At 38.6% G+C, this 21,511-nt stretch overlaps 1 protein-coding gene across 2 annotated transcripts in view; it reads right to left on the reverse strand.

Moving 5' to 3' along the window:
- MRE11 (MRE11 homolog, double strand break repair nuclease) overlaps nucleotides 1-21,511 on the reverse strand; it is a 79,084-nt gene that overhangs the window by 45,605 nt on the left and 11,968 nt on the right. For both annotated transcript variants that reach the window (XM_079787937.1, XM_079787938.1), the window contains 8 exons: nucleotides 19,230-19,317; nucleotides 18,296-18,437; nucleotides 15,575-15,689; nucleotides 10,704-10,889; nucleotides 9,598-9,769; nucleotides 7,373-7,453; nucleotides 4,958-5,084; nucleotides 2,024-2,124 (listed from right to left, as the gene is read on the reverse strand). In XM_079787937.1, coding sequence (XP_079644063.1) covers nucleotides 2,024-2,124; nucleotides 4,958-5,084; nucleotides 7,373-7,453; nucleotides 9,598-9,769; nucleotides 10,704-10,889; nucleotides 15,575-15,689; nucleotides 18,296-18,437; nucleotides 19,230-19,317 — 1,012 coding nt within the window. The remainder of the gene's footprint in view (nucleotides 1-2,023; nucleotides 2,125-4,957; nucleotides 5,085-7,372; nucleotides 7,454-9,597; nucleotides 9,770-10,703; nucleotides 10,890-15,574; nucleotides 15,690-18,295; nucleotides 18,438-19,229; nucleotides 19,318-21,511) is intronic.

The following is a 21,511-nucleotide window of genomic DNA, read 5'->3' on the forward strand; positions in this document are numbered from 1 at the left end:
TACAGATTGATCATCACTGCAACACACAATATAGCTGCCCCCATGTGGTCAAAGATCCTGCCCCATGTGGACACAAGATGGCCACCACAAGATGGCCAGCAGGAGAGGGCAGTTGTGAGGGACCAGGCTTGCAAGGGAGGGCAGCTGGAGGTGATCAACCCTGCAGGAGAGGGCAGTTAGGGGTGACCAGGCTGGCAGAGGAGGGAAGTTGGGGGCAAACAGGCTGGCAGGGGGAGCAGTTAAGCATCAACCAGGCTGGCAGCGGAGTGGTTAGGGGGTGATCAGGCTGGCAGGCAGAAGCGGTTAGGGGCAATCAGGAAGGCAGGCAGGCAAGCAGTTGGGAGCCAGCAGTCCTGGATTGTGAGAGAGATGTCCAACTGCCCGGATCGGGCCTAAACGGGCAGTCGGACATCCCTCCAGGAGTCCCAGATTGGAGAGGGTACAGGCTGGGCTGAGGGACAACCCCCAGCCGTGCACGAATTTCGTGCATCGGGCTTCTAGTTATAAGATAATTAACCTGTGCTGTTTTATTTATTTTTTTAAAATATATTTTATTGATTTTTTACAGAGAGGAAGGGAGAGGGATAGAGAGTTAGAAACATCGATGAGAGAGAAACATCGATCAGCTGCCTCCTGCACCCCCCGACTGGGGATGTGCCCGCAACCAAGGTACATGCCCTTGACAGGAATCGAACCTGGGACCCTTCAATCCGCAGGCCGACGCTCTATCCATTGAGCCAAACCGGTCAGGGCAACCTGTGCTGTTTTAAACCACTAGGTTTGTAAAAATTTGTTTCAGCAGCAACAGGAAACTAATACAACTGGAGGATCTTAAAGTGGCATATACTTATGGCTTAAAAATAGCTTTGGCAGCTCTCTTTATAAAACACGCCGACATCTTTCTCCAACCCCTCCCCCAGGAATGTTTTCCTTGCCTCTCTCTTTCCTAAGCTCCAAGAACCCTTCTTTTGCCTCTATAACTTGTTTTCTGAACCCATTTCTTCTACTGTTCACTTCTTCTACCTCTGTGACTTTCTAAATAAACTTTCTCTTATAATTTCAGGCTTGTCTCTGAATTCTTTCTTAGTCAGAACTCAAGTACTAAGGTAAAAAATAAAAAAGTAGCTTCGTAGCTTCACAATGTGGTAGCTATGTTAATAATGTGATTCCTATATTAATAATGTAATGTAATTAGCAATTTACAATAGCTAAGATCTGGAAACAGCCCAGTACCCATCAGTAGTTGAGTGGGTACAAAAAGCTGTGGTACATTTACACCATGGAATACTATGCAGCTGTAAAAAAGGCTCTCTTACCCTTTGAGAGAGCATGGAGAGACCTAGAGAGTATTATGCTAAGTGAAATAAGCCAGTTAGAGAAAGACAAGTATCACATATGATCTCACTCATATGTGGAATCTAATGAACAAAATAAAATGATGAACAAAACAGACCCAGAGACACAGAAGAATGGAACAGACTGAATGGCGAATCTAAAAGGGAAGGCAGGGGTGGGTAAGTGGGTGGGGAGAGATTAACCAAAGAACTTATATGCATATATGCATAACCTATGGACACAGAAAATAGTGTGGTGAAGGCCTGGGGGCGGGGGGGGGGGGGGTTCAGGGAGTAGGTGCAGCATAGAGGGGATTAATGGGGAGGAAAAGGGGACATCTATAATACATTCAATAATAAAGATAAATTTAATAATAATAATGTAGTTCTGAAATTATATCCAGGTGCAAGAAAAGTAAATCCTGGATCAGACTTATGCAGTAGCAATAAAAAGTAAGAGGATAACAACACCAACAATAGCTACAATAATAATAATATTAATAACATTAAGCATGTAATTTTTTTTGGTGTATAGTAGCTATAAATAAATGCAATTAATTGCCACCATACTTACTTCTTGAAAACATTTTGAGGATCCCTTTTATTTCAACAATCAATTATACATATCCTAAGTAAAAATCTGTCATAAGAGCCATTATTCAAATCGTGAACTGTAATTAAGAAATTACCTTCTCTGCGGTTTGAAAATACTGTTTTACGAGGTCTTCTACCCTTAGAGTTGTTCCTTCCGAAGGTTTTGTAATGAACTTCCCAAAGTTGATCTCTTCTCCTAGAAGAAAGAAGTTCTTGAAAAAGGAGCAGCTTCTGTTATAACGCACAGTACCCAAACTCACTGCGGTTGCTGTCAGTAGGGGAGGTATGGCCAAATGTTATCATCTGTCAGCTTGCAAAAAAAAACCCATGGCATTCATAAAGAGGGATAAAAAGCCACAGTCTTTTCCCTAAAGTCTGTATTTGTTTTCTGAATCTCCAAGTAGTATATTTCTTGCAATTCTCACACGGTGGTCCACAGACCTCTGGGGGTCCCTAAACCATTTCAAGGGTCGCTCAAGGTAAAAACTACCTCAATAATAATACTAAGATGTTATTTATTTTTTCCATTACAGTGACATCTGCACTGATAACACTGAAGCAGCTGTGGGTAACACTGCCAGTGCCTTGGGATGAGCCAAGGCAGTAGCTCGGAACTCTACGAACAGTCACCACTACGTGCAGTTCAAAACAAAACAGAAAAAGCCGAGTTCACTTTAGAATGCCCTTTGATAAAACTAAAAATATTAATTTAATTAAATCTCAGCTCTGAAGTAAATATCTTTTTAGTATTCTGTGAGATAAATAAGATGTATGTTTAAAGCACTTCTGCTGCATTCCTCAGCTGGTTGGCTGCCTCAAAAAACAGTAGGTGAGGGATAAAAAGAGCACTGGGTAGGAAGTCAGGAAGCATAGGGTCCAGAAGTATCTGCTCTGCTGCTGATCTTTGTCAGGGAAACAAACAGTAATTATATAGCAAGTGCTGGACCTGGAGTTGAAAATGCAATGATAAAGAGATAGGATTCCTGCCCATGAGAACAAATGATTATGATACAAGGTGGTAAGTGCTACAACAGAGGTAAGAACAGAGAATATGACTCACAGAGAAGAAACAAATTAATTCTTCTTATAGAAGGTTCAGAATAATGTGCACTATCCAATGCAGCTATCATTTGAATCAAGCCTTGCCAAACGAGTAAGGCTCACTTAGCAAAAAGAAAATCTATTTTAGGCCGAGGAAAAAGTATATGCAACAGCCTAGAGGATAAAGAGGCACAAAGCTCAGTGTGCCTCTTGCAAAGTGGTAAGGAAAAATGAACAAAAATCTCTTTTGAATTTCAAGATAGTAGAATTAATATACATAAACATGATTACTACATTTTACTATCTCAGACACTATGTTAAAATCATTCGCACACAGCATATCTACTAAGCCTCGTAACAATCCTAAGAGATAGGCACAGTTACTATGCTGATTCTATAGACATCAGACAGGTAAAGTAATTTACAAAATGTAACACCTGTATTTAAGTAGTAGAGTTGGTCAAAATAACAAAAATACTTTCAATAAAACATTCAAAGGGGTCATTTGAGCAATTTATGGTTAAACAAAAAAAATAATTAGAACAAAACTGACTATAAATCAAGTAACTAGTTTTATATTCTGTTCTTACAAATGCTACACCTATGAAATTTCAAGAAATTAATAAGGATGAACAATTAAAGTAAAGCACTATCAATAAGTAATTAATTAAAATTCACAGCATGAAATTATAATTATCTGATACAGATCCCCCCCCCCCCAAAAAAAAACACAGTATTCTATGAGCTCCATTTAAATATCTACATAACTATTTCAGGTTAAATTAACAGCATACACAATTTTTATCACAATTTGACACTGAATATATAAGGCCATTAAATCCAAGTTAATAAGAACCTAGGTAGCTTACTTGTAAACATGGGCCATATTTTTCTATGAAAATTCTGACTCAATAGCTCTAAGGAAAACAGCCTCTCTATTTAACATGATAATATTTATTATGAAGAAACACTACAATTGCCCCTTGAATAATTTGGGGCTAAAAACTGTGTGTAACTTTTAACTCCCCAAAAATGTTACTAATAGCCTACTATTGTAGACTGGAAATCTTACTGATAATATAAACAGCAAATTAATACATATTTTCTATATTATATATATTATATACTGTATTCTTACAATAAAGCAAACTAGAGAAAATACATTAAGAAAATCATAAGAAAAAGAAAGCACATATACAATATTGTACATATTCACTGAAAAAAATCCACATATGAATGAACCTATGGAGTTCAAACTTGTGTTGTTCAAGGGTCAACTATTTTAGTCAGATGACCTGTTTCAATAAATGCTAAATTAAGGACAATTAGTTTTTACAAAATATTTAATGGGAACTAATTACCTGGTCATCAGAAACATCAAACTATGGGCCACTTCCTATTTTAAAAGACCGGTGTCTTCCTAAATCACTGTATACCCTAAAGCTGAAATACTTAATAATGCAAACTTTGAGACTATATTCTCTGAACATGAATAATGTATAAAAAATAATATTTATTTTGAGCAATAAATCTGTAATGTCTGTATATGTTGGTACTCAGCAGCACTGTTTAAAAAAAACTATATCTGTAGAAAAAGCCTTTCATTTCTTTTTGATATCCACATAAGTTTAAAAATAATTGCTATTGCCCAGCCAATGTGGTTCAGTTGAGCACTGTCCCATACATCCAAGAGGTCGCTGGTTCAATTCCTGGTCCAGGCACATGCCAGGATGGTAGACTCAATCCCCATTCGGGGGCATGCAGGAGGCAGCCTATAGATGTTTCTCTCACATAATGTTTCTATCTCTCTCTACCCCTTTCCTGCCCCTTCTGTCTAAAAATCAAAAACATATTTTTAAAATATTGCTATCTAATTTTTAGAAGAAATTTAATTATTCAACCGTCAATTTATTATGTCTTTTATTAAAGACTGATTTACAATAAACTCTATAAGAACATTTTTTAATTTGTAAAAATAACTAGCATACCTTTGTTTTCCTTTTGTTCTCTACGCCTGAAAAAATGAATGACATCTTTTGGATTAGCTATTCGATCCACAAATTTCTGGCTAAAGCGAAGAACATTGAAAGGTTCAAAACCTCCACTATAGTCCACCTGGAAATACAGAATAAGTCATTTCAGTATTTAGGTTTATGCTCAATACTTTTAAGTTAATAAATTAATGTTCTACATTTCATTTAAGGATCCTGATAGTGTTGTACCATTTATTCAACTGCAAAATTAAGCTTCTAAAGTTTATAAACTTATGCAAAACACTTTGTTCGATGGAATCAAGATATAGCAAGAATTCTCACAATGTTGGAATAATTACATCTGCCTATGAAAACACTAGTAGTGCCCTGACTGGATGACTCAGCTGGTTGGAGTGTCATTCCATACACCAAAAGATTGCAGGTTTGATGCCCAGTCAGGGTGTGTATGGAAGACAACCAATCAAAGTTTCCCTCTCACATCGATGTCTGTGTGTCTATCTCTCTCTCTCTCTACCTTTCTCTCACTCCAAAATCAATAAAAACATATCCTCAAGTGAGGATAATTTAAAAAAAAAGAAAACATTTGTAGCCTAGGCACCAGAAGTACCATCTGTAAAGGAGATGGAATTTTAAACAAAATTTTAAATTTCCAAAACAGAAAGAAAATTCTTCACCAAAATGAAATGCTGGTTCCACATGCATTAATTAATGGGTCTCTCCTCTTAGGTGTATATTCTCTCACTTTGACAAGAATAAATGCTGGTAAAATCCATGTAGAAAAAGAATCAAATCCGTGAGCTTTGAGAAATGATTACCCTTCAAAACACAGGATCTACTTAAAGCTAACAATCACCCTCAAGGCTGGGTCTTCTTTAAAAAGTATATAGTGGTACAAAGACCTTTACAAAGAAAAATACTACATTTCTTTCTAAGAGATAGGCAGTTGACAAAGTGGGGGTCAGGAGTGCTGACCCTCCACACAGTCAAAAATTCACATATAACTTTTTACTCCCCCCAAATTATAGCCTACTGTTGTCCAGAAGACTTAGTGATAACATGAACAGTTGGCTAACACATATTTTGTATGTTATGTGCATATTATATTCTTCTTTTTTAAATTTCTTTATTGATTAAGGTATTACATATATGTCCTCATCCCTCCATTACATATTATATTCTTACAATAAAGCTAGAGAAAAGAAAATATTATTAAGAAAATCAAAAGGAAAATAGGTTAACAGTATTTCTTGAAAAACCCATATATAAGTGGACCCACGCAGTTCAAATCCTTTGTTCAAGGGTCAACTGTAATCATTTTCCTAAACTAGCTGTGCTCAATGTAATGCACTGGAACCAGCATTATGCCGCATCACCAGCCTATCTACACTATTCCCTAACCACTTAGAATCTTCATCACACTCAGCACAAAACGACTTTTGTCCATTTACTTGCTATCTGTTTACTGTGTCTCACAGCTCCACCTCCCATAAGCTCCACAAGTTCAACAGCTCCTATGTTATCACCACTGTGTTCCCAGCATGCAGGACAGAATGTATTCAATAAATATTGATCCACTGAGTCAATGAATTAATGAGGGGCCTCTGGTTAATACAATGTACTTTTGGAATATTACTTACACGAACTATTTGTTCTTTTGTTTCACAAATGAATTAGTAATTTGCTGTGCTTAGGGAAAGGAATGCCAATTTTCTATTTCAGTCTGTTGATTCTAATAGTTTCAGGCAGACATAGATGAGAAACATGGGACCTTCTGCCCTGATAAAGAGAAAAATGTGGTTCTCCCACAGCAACTATGTTTGTGGTACCCAAACCATCTCCACAGCTTCCATATTATAAAACATGTGAAATGCTCAAGCTATTGGATTTCCCCATATTCTTCAGACGTTTTAACAATTATACTTTGGCCTAGCTTTATTTGTGATTTTCTGCTCCTAGGAGTCACAAAGCTTGTTCATTACACAAACTTTATTGAGTGTTCACAATGTACTAGGCACTCGGCTGAGGGTCAGGGGTACAGCCATGAATAAAACATAGTCATCAAAAAATTCACAAGCTGACTGGGAAGACAAACACATAAATAAATAACTGCAAGCAGAATGAAATGATGCTATAAAAAGTGTGTACAGAGTAAACTGAGGACACAAAGGAAGAAGTATCGAATCTGAAGGGAGGTCAAGAAAGGCTTCTATGAAGACGGGAAGCTTAAGTGAGTGTTGAAGGAAGTATTATGGAAGGAGAGAAGCACATTCCACGCAGCAGGATCATCTGGGCAAAGGTGCGAAAGAGTGAAATAAACTCTGCAATACTATCTTCTGAAAAGTCAATAAAGTTCAATTTATCTAAAATAGAAGCTACTCAAAAAAAAAAATAAAATAAAATAGGACTTACTCGCAGTCGTATAAGAGGCTTATCTGGCTGTCCAACATTCCCCAGACGTTCCCGTTCAGCATTTTCAAGCATTTCTTCAATCTCAAAATAAAAATATTGTCATGATTTGAGGGAGGGATACTACCGGCATCCAGTGGGTAGAGGTCAGACAGGATATTGTTAAAATCCTACAATGCACCCTGGCTGGTGTGGCTAAGTTGGTTGAGCATCGTCCCATGCACCGAAAGGTTGCCAGTTCGACTCCAGGTCAGGGCACAGGCCCAAGTTTCTGGCTCGATCCCCTGTAGGGAGCATGCAGGAGGCAGCCTAATAGATGTTTCTCTCTCTCTCCTTCCTCTCTTTCTAAAAATCAACAAAAATACATATTTTTTAAAATCCTACAATACATAGAACAACTTCCTACAACAAAACATTACCCAATCTAAAATGTCAGTTGTGCCACCCTAGCTGGTTTGGCTCAAGTTCGATTCCGGTCAAGGGCACATGCCTGGGTTGCAGGCTCGACCCTCAGTAGGAGGTGTGCAGGAGGCAGCTAATTAATGATTCTATCTCATCACTGATGTCTCTCTCTGTCTCTCTCTGTCTCTCTGTCTCTCTCTCTCTCTCTCTCTCCCCCTTCCTCTCTGAAATTAATAAAAATGTATTTTAAGAAATAATAATAATTTTTAAAAAATTTTCAGTTGTGCCCAAGTAGAGACCCTGGGTTCCTTGACTCAGGCCTGACCAGTTTATTCATTTTCCATCTCCCTGGCTTCAGAGATCTGGTTTAGGAACAAGCACATGACCTCAGTCCAATGCCAGGGGTTTATCTGGATCTAGTAAGGGAAATGATTCAGGTATAAGTCTGTGGGCCACCATGTGAAAACACCCTCCTTATAGTGAAATTTAAGACAGAACCCATCAGAATGGGTGGCACGGGGCTGGAAACAGAGATAGAGAAACCCATAATCTTAATTTGTGTTTCTGGATCTAATCATCTTAAAACCAGCATACTCTTAACCTTTTCAGTTATGTGAGTTACATGTTGCTGGTAACGCTTCAACACTGGGCACGTTACTTTATCTAAGGTTCAGTTCCTCTCTATAAAATGTGGATGGACAATCTATCCACAGCATCGTTGAGTGGATTAAATGCAAAATGTCAATGGTGCCCAGAATATATAAGCAGGCAATGAATATCAGTGATAATTATTATTTTCACTAGAGGCCCAATGCACAAAATTTGTGCATGGGTAGGGTCCCTAGGCCTGGCTGGCAATCAGGGCTGATCTATGGGGTGACCCGCGGGGCGATCAGAGGGCCCCCTCTGGCACGCACCTTAGCCAGCCTGGGGCCTGCAGGCTGGGAGCAGCTCCTGCATTGAGTGTCTGCCCCCTGGTGGTCAGTGTGAGTCATATAGACCGGTCATTCCACCGGTCTTTCTGCCATTCAGTTGATTTGCATATTAGGCTTTTATTATATAGGATCATTACTACCTCATATGATTTTTTATGAGAATAAAATGCAAAGCAGAAGAGTTAGCACAGAATAAGAATGGAGTTTCAGCAATGAATATTAAGCTGTTAACTTACATATTATTAAGTGCATTCACCAATTTCAGTAGTGGTTCTAGAATTTGTGCAGAGGTTTAGGGGTGGCAAATGCATGAAAGGGGAGGTGTGAGGTACATAGCAAACACATTTTAAGACTTTATTTGGGGTAGCTTTTAGGGTGAAAGGGATGCCTAATGCAGATTATTAGAGAGGTTAAGGTTTTCCTCATCTAACATAACATTCTCCCATTCCCAATCAAAGCCACTGCCTGCTTTCATAAATAAAATAAATGATCAAATCAGGGTAAAAAGAGAGAAATGATTATGTATATGTTTTTGAGGAGGAAAGGAATTGGGAGGGGGGCTTAATTAAAATTTCTACTATATATAACATTCCTCCATCTGGAAGACTTAAAGATTTTTGATACAATTAAACTCACTTATTGAACAAAGGTGGTTCCTTACAGGCTCCATGAGACTAATAAATACAGGGTGGGGCAAAGTAGGTTTACAGCTGTTAGTACATGAAACAGTTTATTCTTGTGTTATTTGTTATTATATTATTTTCCATAAAAACAACTGTAAACCTGCTTTTATCCTATCCTGTATAATGACTTAACCTCTACTGAATTATTTAATTCAATGTAAATAATCTCTTAAAGTAGATCTCATTGACCTTTACCAAGAAGAATTACCTTCTCCAAACAGAAGTTTTGTATGGCTTGGGTTACTTTAGGATTATCTGGATTAAAAATGTCTGGATGATCAGCCAGAACAACATCCTCCATAAAAAACTGCCGAACTGTGCAAAGAGGGATTTTCTGCATATTCATCTTCTTTCCTTTAATCCGAAGCAAGCCAACATGTCTGAAATGAGGAGGGAAAGGAAAGGCTAGTCAGGTTGTAAATTTCCCCAGGAAAATGTGCACACCAAAACTACCACATTTCTAAGTTTTTAAAAAACAATTCTTTATAAAATCATACCCTTAAAAATATTTTTAGCAATTTGACGTTATATCACAGGGAAAAAATGTTAAATATTCTTCTTCCTCAGAATAAAATCCACTCTTCCCTCATTTTTCTGCCTGAACAAATATACAGTTTAGTAGAAGACAAGCATAACAGTAAGTATAATAAAATGTTATCAGGGCTATTACAGTAGTATATATAGTATACACTATTACATATATATGTATTATCTGAGTGTGTATAAGTGCACATGCATATATAAAATAAATTAGCAGCAGACTATGAAGAAAAAAAACAGCTAACTTACACCCTATTATCATATTCTTTAAACCTATTATCATCTTAACCACCACAACTTGAGAGGATTAAAGAATAAAACCACTATTAGTTAATCATTATTAACTACATTATTATATAATTCCTCCCACCCCCAAAAGAAATGAGATATCTGTCCGGCCGGTGTGGCTCAGTGGTTGAACGTCAATTTATGAACCAGGAGGTCATGGTTCAATTCCTGGTCAGGGCACATGCCCAGGTTGTGGGCTCAATCCCCAGTAGAAGGCATGCAGGAGGTAGCCTATCAATGATTATCTCTCATCATTGATGTTTCTAACTTTCTCTCCCTCTCCCCTCTTCTCTGAAACCAATGAAGATATACGTGTGTGTGTGTGTGTGTGTGTGTGTGTGTGTGTGTGTATTTTTTAATCCATCTTTATAAGTAAACCTATCATACAAATAACCATACCATCAGCACCTTGAAACTCTAGGATAATTAGAATATTTTAGCAGATTTTTTTTTAAGTTGATTTGGAAAAAGATAACAATTACTCACTTCTTCACAGCTTCTCCTGGGGAAAGAGAAGTCACCACTGAACTTCCAGGTTGGGATACATAAAAGAGTTGTTGTTCATTTTTGGTTGGAGCTATCTTACACTCATGTTCATGGCCCCAGATTACAAGATCAATGAAATCATCCAAAAATTGTTCTGGAATGAAGTTAGTACTTCCATGTTTACTCCTATACCAAGATTTTAAAAAATAAATAAAATAAATATTCAGAGATATAAAAAATTTTCATATTAAGTATCTGTACCAGTAGTTCCCAACCTTGTTTTGGCCATGCCCCACCTAAGCATCTCTAAAATCCTGATGCCCCCTCTGTGATGTATAATTCTTATTATTCAAAAAGTCAACTACTATTCATGTAGAGGAAGCCGAAAAGGCCATTAACTTGGTCTAAACAAGCTTCCAAAGAACATGACATCCATGAAAGAGAAAAATAAAAGAACGAAAGGACAGGTGAAGTACTGAGGAAGAAATCCCTAAGAAATTGTTAAAAATAATAATAATAATATGAAGTGATATAAAAAATAGCAAATAAAGTTTCAAAACATATATTAGAGAACTGAAATGGATAAATATGTCACAATATATATTTACATACTGTATAATGAAGCCACTAGAACCATAAGAAATGCAAAAAATTCACTGTTAATGACTCATTCTTGAATTGCCCCCCTTAAAAATCAAATTGCCCCCCTGTGGGGCCTGTGCCCACGTTGGGAACCACTGATCTATACAGATCTTTATTCTCCTTTTAGTAAAGAATTGTTACATCCCCTTCTGTGTGCAAGGGATTGAGAATACAAAGATATTATCTCTTTCCTCAAAGGGCTTACAAATTTGCAGGACACAGACAAGTAGGAGACCCAAAAGAGAAAGCAGTCAATCCTACTTTTAGATACAGATTACGAAAGGTTTAAAGAGGAATAACCTGCTTTGGGCAAGTCAGAAAATCATGAGCTCTATCACTAGCAAAAACCTCTAAGTTGGTTGAATTATACAGCAAAAAAAGAAAGAACACAGAAAATAAAAGTGAGTTAAGCTGAAACTTTGTAGAATAAAAACAAATCTCTAAATACGTCCAGTCATTTTTTTAACATCATCTGTTTTATTACTGATTATAAAAATGAGAGTAAGAATGTCAGTCTGCCTAGCCACTGTGGCTTAGTAGTTGAGCGTTGATTTATGAACCAGGAGGTGACAGTTTGATTTCCAGTCAGGGTACATGCCTGGGTTGCAGGCTTGATCCCCATTAGGGAATATGCAGGAGGCAGCCAATCAATGATTCTCCCTCATCATTTATGTTTCTAACTCTCTCTCCCTTCTTCTCTGATCAATAAAAATATCCTACCTAATAAAAGAGTAATATGCAAATTGACCCTAACTCAGCTACACCCACAAACCATGCCCACAAGCCACACCCACCAGCCAATCAGGAGCAGATAGGCAAATAAATCCAACCAAGATGGCTACAGCCACAGAGAGCAAGGTTTCCCAGGCAATGGAAGAAGCTAAGCTTTCCGCCTGCCCTAGCAGGCCTAAGCCTCCACTCAAGCTACAAAGTTTCAATTATAGAAGGTAAACAAATCCAAACAGAAATGGCGGCAGCCACAGAGCTGGAGAGAGCAGGCCAGGGTTGCCCCCGGCAACGGAGGAAGCAAAGCTTTCTGCACACCTTGGCATGCCCAGGCCTCCGCTTAAGGCTACAAAGTTTCAATTATAGAAGGTGAATTAACCCCAACAGAAATGGCTGCCGGCAACAGAGTTAGCAGGAGGCTTGGCTCCGCTCCACGCTACAAAGTTTCAATTGTAGAAGGAAAATAAATTCCAGATACCAGAGCCTCTGCTTGGGTCGCCAGGGGGCATGGCTGGCCTGCAAACCACCACAGGCCCCTTGCTCAGGCCGCCCCATGCCCCAAGGGAACCCCCATCCTGATCCGGGACACCCTTCAGGGCAAACCAGCTGGCTCCCACCCCTGCACCAGGCCTCTATCCTATCTAATAAAAGAGTAATATGCAGATTGACCATCACTCCAACACACAATATGACTGCCCCCATGTGGTCAAAGATCCTGCCCCCATGTGGACACAAGATGGCCACCACAAGATGGCCAGCAGGGGAGGGCAGTTGGGAGGCACCCAGCCTGCAAGGGAGGGCAGTTGAGAGGGACCAGGCGTGCAAGGGAGGGCAGCTGGAGGCGATCAACCCTGCAGGGGAGCACAGTTAGGGGTGACCAGGCCGGCAGAGGAGGGAAGTTGGGGGCAAACAGGCTGGGAGGGGAGCAGTTAGGCATCAATCAGGCTGGCAGCAGAGTGGTTAGGGGGTGATCAGGCTGGCATACAGAAGCAGTTAGGGGCAATCAGGAAGGCAGGCAGGCGAGCAGTTGGGAGCCAGCAGTCCTGGATTGTGAGAGGGATGTCCGACTTCCCATGTAGGCCCGATCCCAGTATGATTGGGCCTAAATGGGAAGTCAGACATCCCTTGAGGGGTCCCAGATTGGAGAGGATGCAGGCTGGGCTGAGGAACACCCCCCCCTCCATGCACGAATTTCGTGCACCGGGCCTCTAGTATATATTAAAAGAAAAAGGTCAATCTTACATAAGAGATAAGAGTTTTCCATATTAAATAAAATATATGAATAAGTGATTTGCAAACTCTGGTTTTATTCCAAGGTTAGTTATTATTATTAAAAGATACGTAAAAACCCAACGTGAGTTAAAATAAGAAGGAAAAGTTTTTCCTAACACTAATTTATATTGTTGGGAATTTAGGTAAAAGTATTCAAATACTTTGATCTAACATTCATTTAATGCAAAACAATATTCAATCAACAAATACTTAGAGACTGAAGACACAGAGGTGAACAAAGTCCTTGTCCTAGTGAGGGAAACAAACAATACAAGATGTATCCTCAAAAAAATGTATACACACTTCAACAGCTGACAGCTCAATTTTGAAAATAAAATGTATTTTAATAAACACTGTCTTTATAATTATTCAAAGTATGTGTATACATTTTTGGGGACATCCTATATATATATAAAATTTGCCAGGTAGTGATGGACATGATAAAGATAAATAAAAGTGACATGGAAAGGAGATGCCACAATACAGTGTGGTCAGGAAAGGCCTCTCTGACAGGTGACAAATGAGCAGAACCCTGATATAAGGATTAGCAGGCAAGGGAAGAAAGACCTAGGCCAGTGATGGGCAACCTTTTGAGCTTGGTGTGTCAAACTTCGCCAAAAAACTGAGCATAACTCGGGTAGTGTGTCATTTTGAGGAAAAAACATTATTTCACAAATGTTTCATCCTCAGGAGCAGCAAATGTTTCATCCTCGGCATGCGGCCGCCTCAGCGGCCGCGTGTCATCAAAAATGGCTACGCGTGTCAGTGCTGACACACGTGTCTTAGGTTTGCCATCACTGACCTAGGCAGAGGGACAAGCAGATGGCAAAGGTACAGAGGTGGGAATGTGTTCAGTGAGTTCAAAACAGCAAGGAGATCAATGTGGCTGAGCACAATGAATGCAGGGAAGAGCAGAAAATGAAATCAGAGCAAGATCATGTACCTAGGAATATTTTTATGTAGAAAACATACATCTAGGGTCTAAAAATCAAACCCAATCCCTTGAGATTATTCCTTAATAACTTCTCAGCTTTCTCACTGACATCACCATTACCATCTCACACTTTTTTACTACAATGATCACATAATAAATCTTGCTTCTTCAAGTCGCCATTCCTGCACCCTATCAGTAAGATTAAACTTCTTAAAACTACTAACAAAAGAAAGCTGATGCAGCTATATGTAATAATATAGAAAAACACCTGCATATATGCACCGGGAGATGTGCATAAGAATGTTTACAAGAAGGTTTTAATAAGCAAAAATCTGGAAATATAAAACATTCACTAATAGGAAAAAAACATAACTGTATACATCAGCAAAAATGAATTACACCTTTAAGCAGCAAAATGGATACACCTTAGTGACATAATCTATATATATAAAAGCCTAATATGCTAAGTGTCTGACCATTCGACCAGTCACTATGACACACACTGACCACCGGGGGCAGACGCTCCACCCAGTAGGTTAGCTTGCTGCTGGGGTCCGGCCAATCGGGACTGGGCGAGATGGGCTGGACATGCCCTGGTGCCCTCCCACAGTCCCTCCCTGGCTGGCCAGCCCTGATCAGCCCCAATCGGGACTGGGCAAGAGGGGCCAGACACACCCTAGAGCCTCCCACAGTCCCTCTCCGGCCCCGGCCCCGATCGTTCAAAGGTGGGGTCCCTCGGCCTGGCCTGCACACTTTCACAATCCAGGACCCCTCAGGGGATGTCAGAGAGCCGGTTTTGGCCCAATCCCTGCAGGCCATGCCGAGGGACCCCACTGGTGCAGGAATCTGTGCACTGGCCTATAGTATTGAACATAATAAGCCAGATGCAAAATTTACAGCTAGGTTCCAGTTATACCAATGGATATGTATGTGATTAAATAATAAAGAAAAGCAATGGTCTGAGTAAATAAAAACTGACGATTGTGTTTCTCTCTGGGATATGCAGCAAGAAATGGGGTCAGAGAAGGGCACTACTTACACTTCTTTGCTATATTTAGACATTCCTTTTATGATTATTCTTATACCTTATGCACATGCCCTAAATATTCTTTTATAGGTATAAATGTATTTTGAAAACTTTTAAAATGCAATCACCCAAAGCCTATCTAAGTCTTGCCTGACCCTGCACTGACAACTTTCAAAAAATGGGGAGCATTTTACTCAAATAGGTAAGTCTGGAAACAGAGATTTGGAGAACCTCAATTCTTGACTCAACATTTCCAGAGAATACTTTTACCTGTTCTGATGAATCACAAATAAATTAAACCAAGAGTTCTCATCTTCTTTGGGTCTCAACATCGTTACTTTTTTATTGAGGAACATTCGATATAGCCTTTCATCTGGAATGGATCCTGAAATGGACATGACATTATTTTAAAACTGGTTTCTTACTTGGTTAAAAAAAAAAAAAATATGTTTTGCTTCTAAATTATGTGCTTCTCTAAGTATTTCATTTTCCAATTAGAGATATATTTGATATGTTGAATCATTATTTGCAAATGCATGTGTTCCAGGTTCTTGCATGACAATTGCTGAGCAGTTAAATGCATTCAAAGATTGTTTTCCTGTCAAGCATATACACCTTCAAAATCTGAAAAATGTGGAATAAAAATCTGAGTTTCTATGTTAAGTTGTTATTAACATTTCTATTTAAAATACTGTTTTCATTATCCCTTTATTATAAGCACATAGCACTTCTGATCTAACAAATATATTATAAAATACACAGAAAGAGGGATGAGATAAAAAATAAATGTATTTATAAGTAAATAGTCATATATACTGTTTTCAAGTAAAAATACTGTGCTGAATACTTTAAACAATAAAAAAAAAATACTGTGCTGTTTAATAATTGATTAAAATTTAAATAATTCTTCCTCCACCCCAAAGGATTAACTTGGTCTAGTAGAGGCCAACACAAACAAGTAAGCAAACATACAAATTACAATTTTAAAAATTATAAAAGGAGAAAAAGTCAGAATGTTAAAATGGGGAATATCAGTGAGGGGACAAGGTTGCTACTTTATGTAGAGATTAGGCAAGGCTTTGGAGAAAAGCCAACAATGCAAAAGCATAAGAGCTAGAAGAGGCCTAGCCTCTAAAGAGGATTCCGAGTGTGGCCAACGGAATTGATGGTGGAACACAGAACCTATAACTAGAGAGGAAAAGTCAAGGCATACAAAGTCCAGGGCATTGGAAGGTGGATCTATTTAAGTCTTGAAGCACTGAGAACACTCACAAAATCTGTAGCTAGGGTAAAACTTGGAGGGAAAGGAGAGGGCAGTTTAGCCAGCTGTCAATGAGCTCCAAGGGAGCAGGGAGGTTGCAGGCAGGAAAAAAGTGGCAGCAGGGAACCAGAACAGGGATCGTCCTGGCCCACCCTCTTGCCCTGAAGCCAGAACAGGGATCGTCCTGGCCCACCCTCTTGCCCTGAAGCCCATAAAAGGTTGAGAGAGAACTGTGTGGGACACAGTAACCTCAGGCCCAGTCAGAGAGCAGAGGCAACATTCAATACTTGACTCAGCAATTTCCTGATGAAATGAGAGAATTTGCTAACTCTAAAAAGAGTTCTAGAGTGTATAGAGAAGGGTTGGGGTGAGAGCAGGGGGTGGAGGGTAGACAGAGTCCATTTAAGGGAAACATAACAGGATGAGATGAGAGTCTGAGAGAAAGTGGATGACTGAAGCATAATGGGATGTCTTTGGTCTGAAAGTGAGAGGATCAACTATTTTCTGCAGTTATGAACCCTAACATTGTAATGATTAAAATACCAGTTCTTTTAAGAAAACCTTCTGCTCTATTACTTGCAAAATCAGACATATATCTCAACTTCATTTTTCATAACTTGAAAATATAAACATGATGCTTTTCTACTTGTTAAGAGAAATTATGAAATGGACAAAGACTATAAGCACCCTAGAAAAAGTGTTTAAATAAACCCATCCATCATAACTGATTATTTTATGAACATATTCAAAGACAACTGAAGTAAGAAAGATCTTTTAAGGCTTCTCTTATACTAAAATCACTCAAAAAAGTAATAAAACCTATGTTGAGGCTACAGTGTGAAATTTCCCCCCAATTTCTCTCAGGGTACTTCAAGGTTGATTTAACATGGAATATAATTTTCATAATACTCTATACAAAATAAAGCTATTGCATCCATAAAACAAAGTATCAAGCTAAACTTAATCCAGGGAAAACACAATAAATAAACTTTGCACTCTAAAAATGTCATTGGTCTTTCATTCATATGGAATAAAGCCTAGCAAATAGACTTTTACCTAATGGACACTAAATAAATTGAAGACAATAAAGTTGATAAAGGCAAATTTTCTGAGCATTAGAGCTGACAGCTCTAGACTAGCACTGCCTAATAAAAGTATAATATGAGTCACTAATGCAGTCCAAATCTATAATTTAAAAATTTCCAGTGGCCACATTAAGTAAAACAAGTAAAAAGAAACAGGTAAGGTATTTTACATTTTTTCTGAGTCTTTGAAATCTGACGTGTGTTTGACGCTGCTAGCATATCTCAGTTCAGATGAGCCGCATTTCAAGTGCTCAGCATCTACACATCAGGCTAGTTGGCTACTGCATTGGACAGTGAAGCTATAAACCTTTCAAAGATCAAAATATCTATCTAATTACTCCCTAATTGTAATGTTCAGGATTCTCTAAGTCTGCAAGAAAGAAAAAAAAGAACAATAAGTAGATACTAAAGAAAAAATTTTCTTCACCGAAACTGCTATTGAAAACAAGAATCAGGACTACTAGTTCTTATTAAATACTAAAAAAATCTACACAAACCTCCTATCATTTTTATAGTAACTCACAGAGAATATAGATTTGCCTCATTTTTTTTTCCCAAACAGCAACACAGTTAACTCCAGAATTTGATTTCCCAGTTCCTTAGACAATTAAATATTTATTGGTATAAATAATAAAACCATCTTACCTAAGCCATACAAAGCAATTTTTGTGCTTCCTTTTTGAAGCAAAACTGGACTAATGTCTATCTTCTCCACAGACATTGAACGTCCAAAGTGATTTACAAATCCAGCACAACTTAAAATATCCAGGGCACAGAGCGCGTCTGCCTACGTAAAACATTTTCAAAGAATATTACTGTATATTAAAAATAAGTAATCTGCATATCATATTATTACCTATTAAAGTATATTCTATATACCAGTTACAAAAACATAGATTCTATATACTAGTGTCTTTTAGAAAAAAAAATTACAATATTAAAAGTTTTTGCTACTTTTCTATTAGAAATGAGCTCCAACTGGAATCACATGCTAAATGCAAAGTAAACATTATTTCATCAAAACTTATGATGGCTTGGCCACTGAAAAATAAAAGCTAGCCATGAAATAAGTGCTTTGTAATATTAAGCAGGCCTCTTTTAAGATGCAGGAGAGAAAGACTAGATAACTAGTGATTTATAATATCCATTAACAGATAAAAGAAAAAGATATTTTGAGTTTAGGACTTCTATTATTACTTCCAAATAAATAGGTAATAAGATGACCTAATTTACATTTAAAACTGTATATGAAACAATCATTTCCTACAGATGAGATTCTATGAGATAAGAGATACAAGAGCACATGGTGAACTGTAAAGCATTGTACAAATGATAGATGTTTGCTTTTTGCTAGTCCTGGTTACTTATTGTTCATCTCAGCACTAATGAAATAAAAGCATACTTCACACACCAATTGTTAGTCCAGGTTTTTTAAAATTATCTAAAAAGCAGTATAAAAGCTTTTATGAATGATAAAAAATCAATTTGACTTTTTGACTCTATTTAATAAAAATTGCTTTCTACAGACAAACTAAATTGGCCATTCCTAAAATTTCAACTGTAAGAACCCAATAATTACCCCTGTGGGATCATCATGATTGCCATGAATACTAAACACTGGAATCGAAATGTTGAGATTGTCATCTTGGTAGTTCACCCACGGAAACCTTAAAAAATAAAAATAAAAAATTGTAAGGTAATTAAAGGTTCTATAAGAGACAAAAGTTGTTTCCCCAGTATCCTCTAAAAAATAATGCGGTTACAGGCAAACTGGATGATTTAAGTTGGCAAATGACCACAAGTTTGAAGTTTTAAAAAAATAAAATCAAAAGCAACAATTTATTTCAATTCAAGTTTGAAAATATGTCAAAGTACTACACTTTATTAAAGAAAACCTGTGCGGTTGGCATGGTTCAGTGGTTGAACTTTAACCTATGAACCAGGAGGTCACGGTTCGATTCCCAGTCAGGGCACATGCCTGGGTTGCGGGCTCGATACCCTATGTGGGGCGTGCGGGAGGCAGCCGATAAGTGATTCTTTCTCATCACTAATGTTTCTATATCTCTCTTCCTCTCCCTTCCCCCTGAAATCAATAAAAAACATATATATATATAAAAGAAAACCCTACAATAACAATGCTTATGAATTGTATAAAACAATGATATTTCTAAATAATGGGACATTAATAGGTTTCAAAAACTTAAAAGCAATTGTGCAAGGTTTTTATTTGTAGAAAGGGGAGGGCAATAAACACATCCACTTTTTTGTTTGTTTTTTTAACCCTCACCCGAGATATATTTTCCATTGATTTTTCTTTCTTTAGAGAGAATGGAAGGGAGGGGGAGAGACACATCAATGTGATCAATGTGAGAGATACACGAATTGATTGCCTCCTGCAAGTATCCCGACCAGGGCCAGGGACCAAGCCTGCAACCAAGGCATGTGCCCCTGTCCGGAATCGAACATGGGACCCTTCATTCCAACGCTCTATCCACTGAGCCAAACCAGCTAGGGCAACAAATCCACTTTAAAATCCAAAGACCTAAACTAAAAATTCCAGCTCTATCACTTACTACTTATGCAACTTAAAGTCTCCCATCCACTCCTGTCCCTAGTCATCTAACTTGTCTTCTCAGGGACAAATGACATTAATTTGTCATTTATCTTTGCAAAATTACCTTATATCTGTAAACCACATAAATACATCTTCTTCCTTCTTACACAATTGACAGCACAATATCAATTACTGCACCCTACCTTTATCATTTAATATATTTTCAAAATCATTCTGCATTGTCCATAAGGAGCTTCCTTGTGCTTTTTTGGCTGGAAGTACTCCACAGTATTGATCATAATGTGTTTAAATAGTTAACTACCAATGGACATTTAGACCATTTCCAGTTTTTTTTTTAATAAATAACTAGAGGCCTGATGCACGAAGATTCGTGCAAGAATGGGCCTTCCTTCCCCTGGCTTCCGGCACTGCCTTCACTCTGGCCAGAGCTGTCTTTCTGCCTTTGCTGTGGCTCAGAGCCGCTTTTCCGCCTTCCCACGTTGCCCAGAGGCCCTGAGCAGCTGGGGCAGTGCGGAATGCCTGTGTCATTGCCATGGTGACAACGCAAGCGTCCCGCCACACCCCCAGCCTCTCGGTGCCTGCATATGCAAATTAACCCTCCATCTTTGTTAGGTTAATTTGCATATTCACTCCTGATTGGCTAGTGGGCGTTGCAAAGGTATGGTCAATTTGCATCTTTCTCTTTTACTAGTGTAGATGTTCAAGTCAGCAATCCTGTACAAAGCTGTGCTTGTAAGAGGACCAGAAAATATCTAAAAGGGAATTACTGGTCAAAGAATATGTGTGCCTTTATAAATTTGATAACCACTGCCAATTTTCCTCCATAGAGGTTGTACAAATTTGTACATAATACAACTAGAGGCCCAGTGCACAAAATTCGTGCACAGTTAGGGTCCCTAGGCCTGGCTGGTGACCAAAGCTAATCGGGGCCTTTTGGCTGCCAGCTGGGGCCTCCCTTCCCTGGCTGCCAGCTGCAGCCTTCCCTTGTTCCGCGCCGCCCCCTGGTGGTCAGTACACATCATAGCGAGCGATAAAACTCTCGATCTCCCGGTCGAACTCCTGCAGGGACACTTTGCATATTAGCCTTTTATATATATAATAGAGGCCTGGTGCATGAAATTTGTGCACAGGGGCAGGGAGGTCCCCTCAGCCTAGCCTGCACCCTCTCCAATCTGGGACCCCTCGGACATCCCTCTCACAATCCAGGACTGCTGGCTCCTAACTGCTCAACTGCCTGCCTGCCTGATCGCCCCTAACTGCCCCCCCATCAGCCTGATCACCCCTAA

The sequence above is a fragment of the Cnephaeus nilssonii genome, assembly GCF_951640355.1.
Source record: "Cnephaeus nilssonii genome assembly, chromosome: 13".
In the NCBI taxonomy this organism is placed as follows: Eukaryota; Metazoa; Chordata; class Mammalia; order Chiroptera; family Vespertilionidae; genus Cnephaeus; species Cnephaeus nilssonii.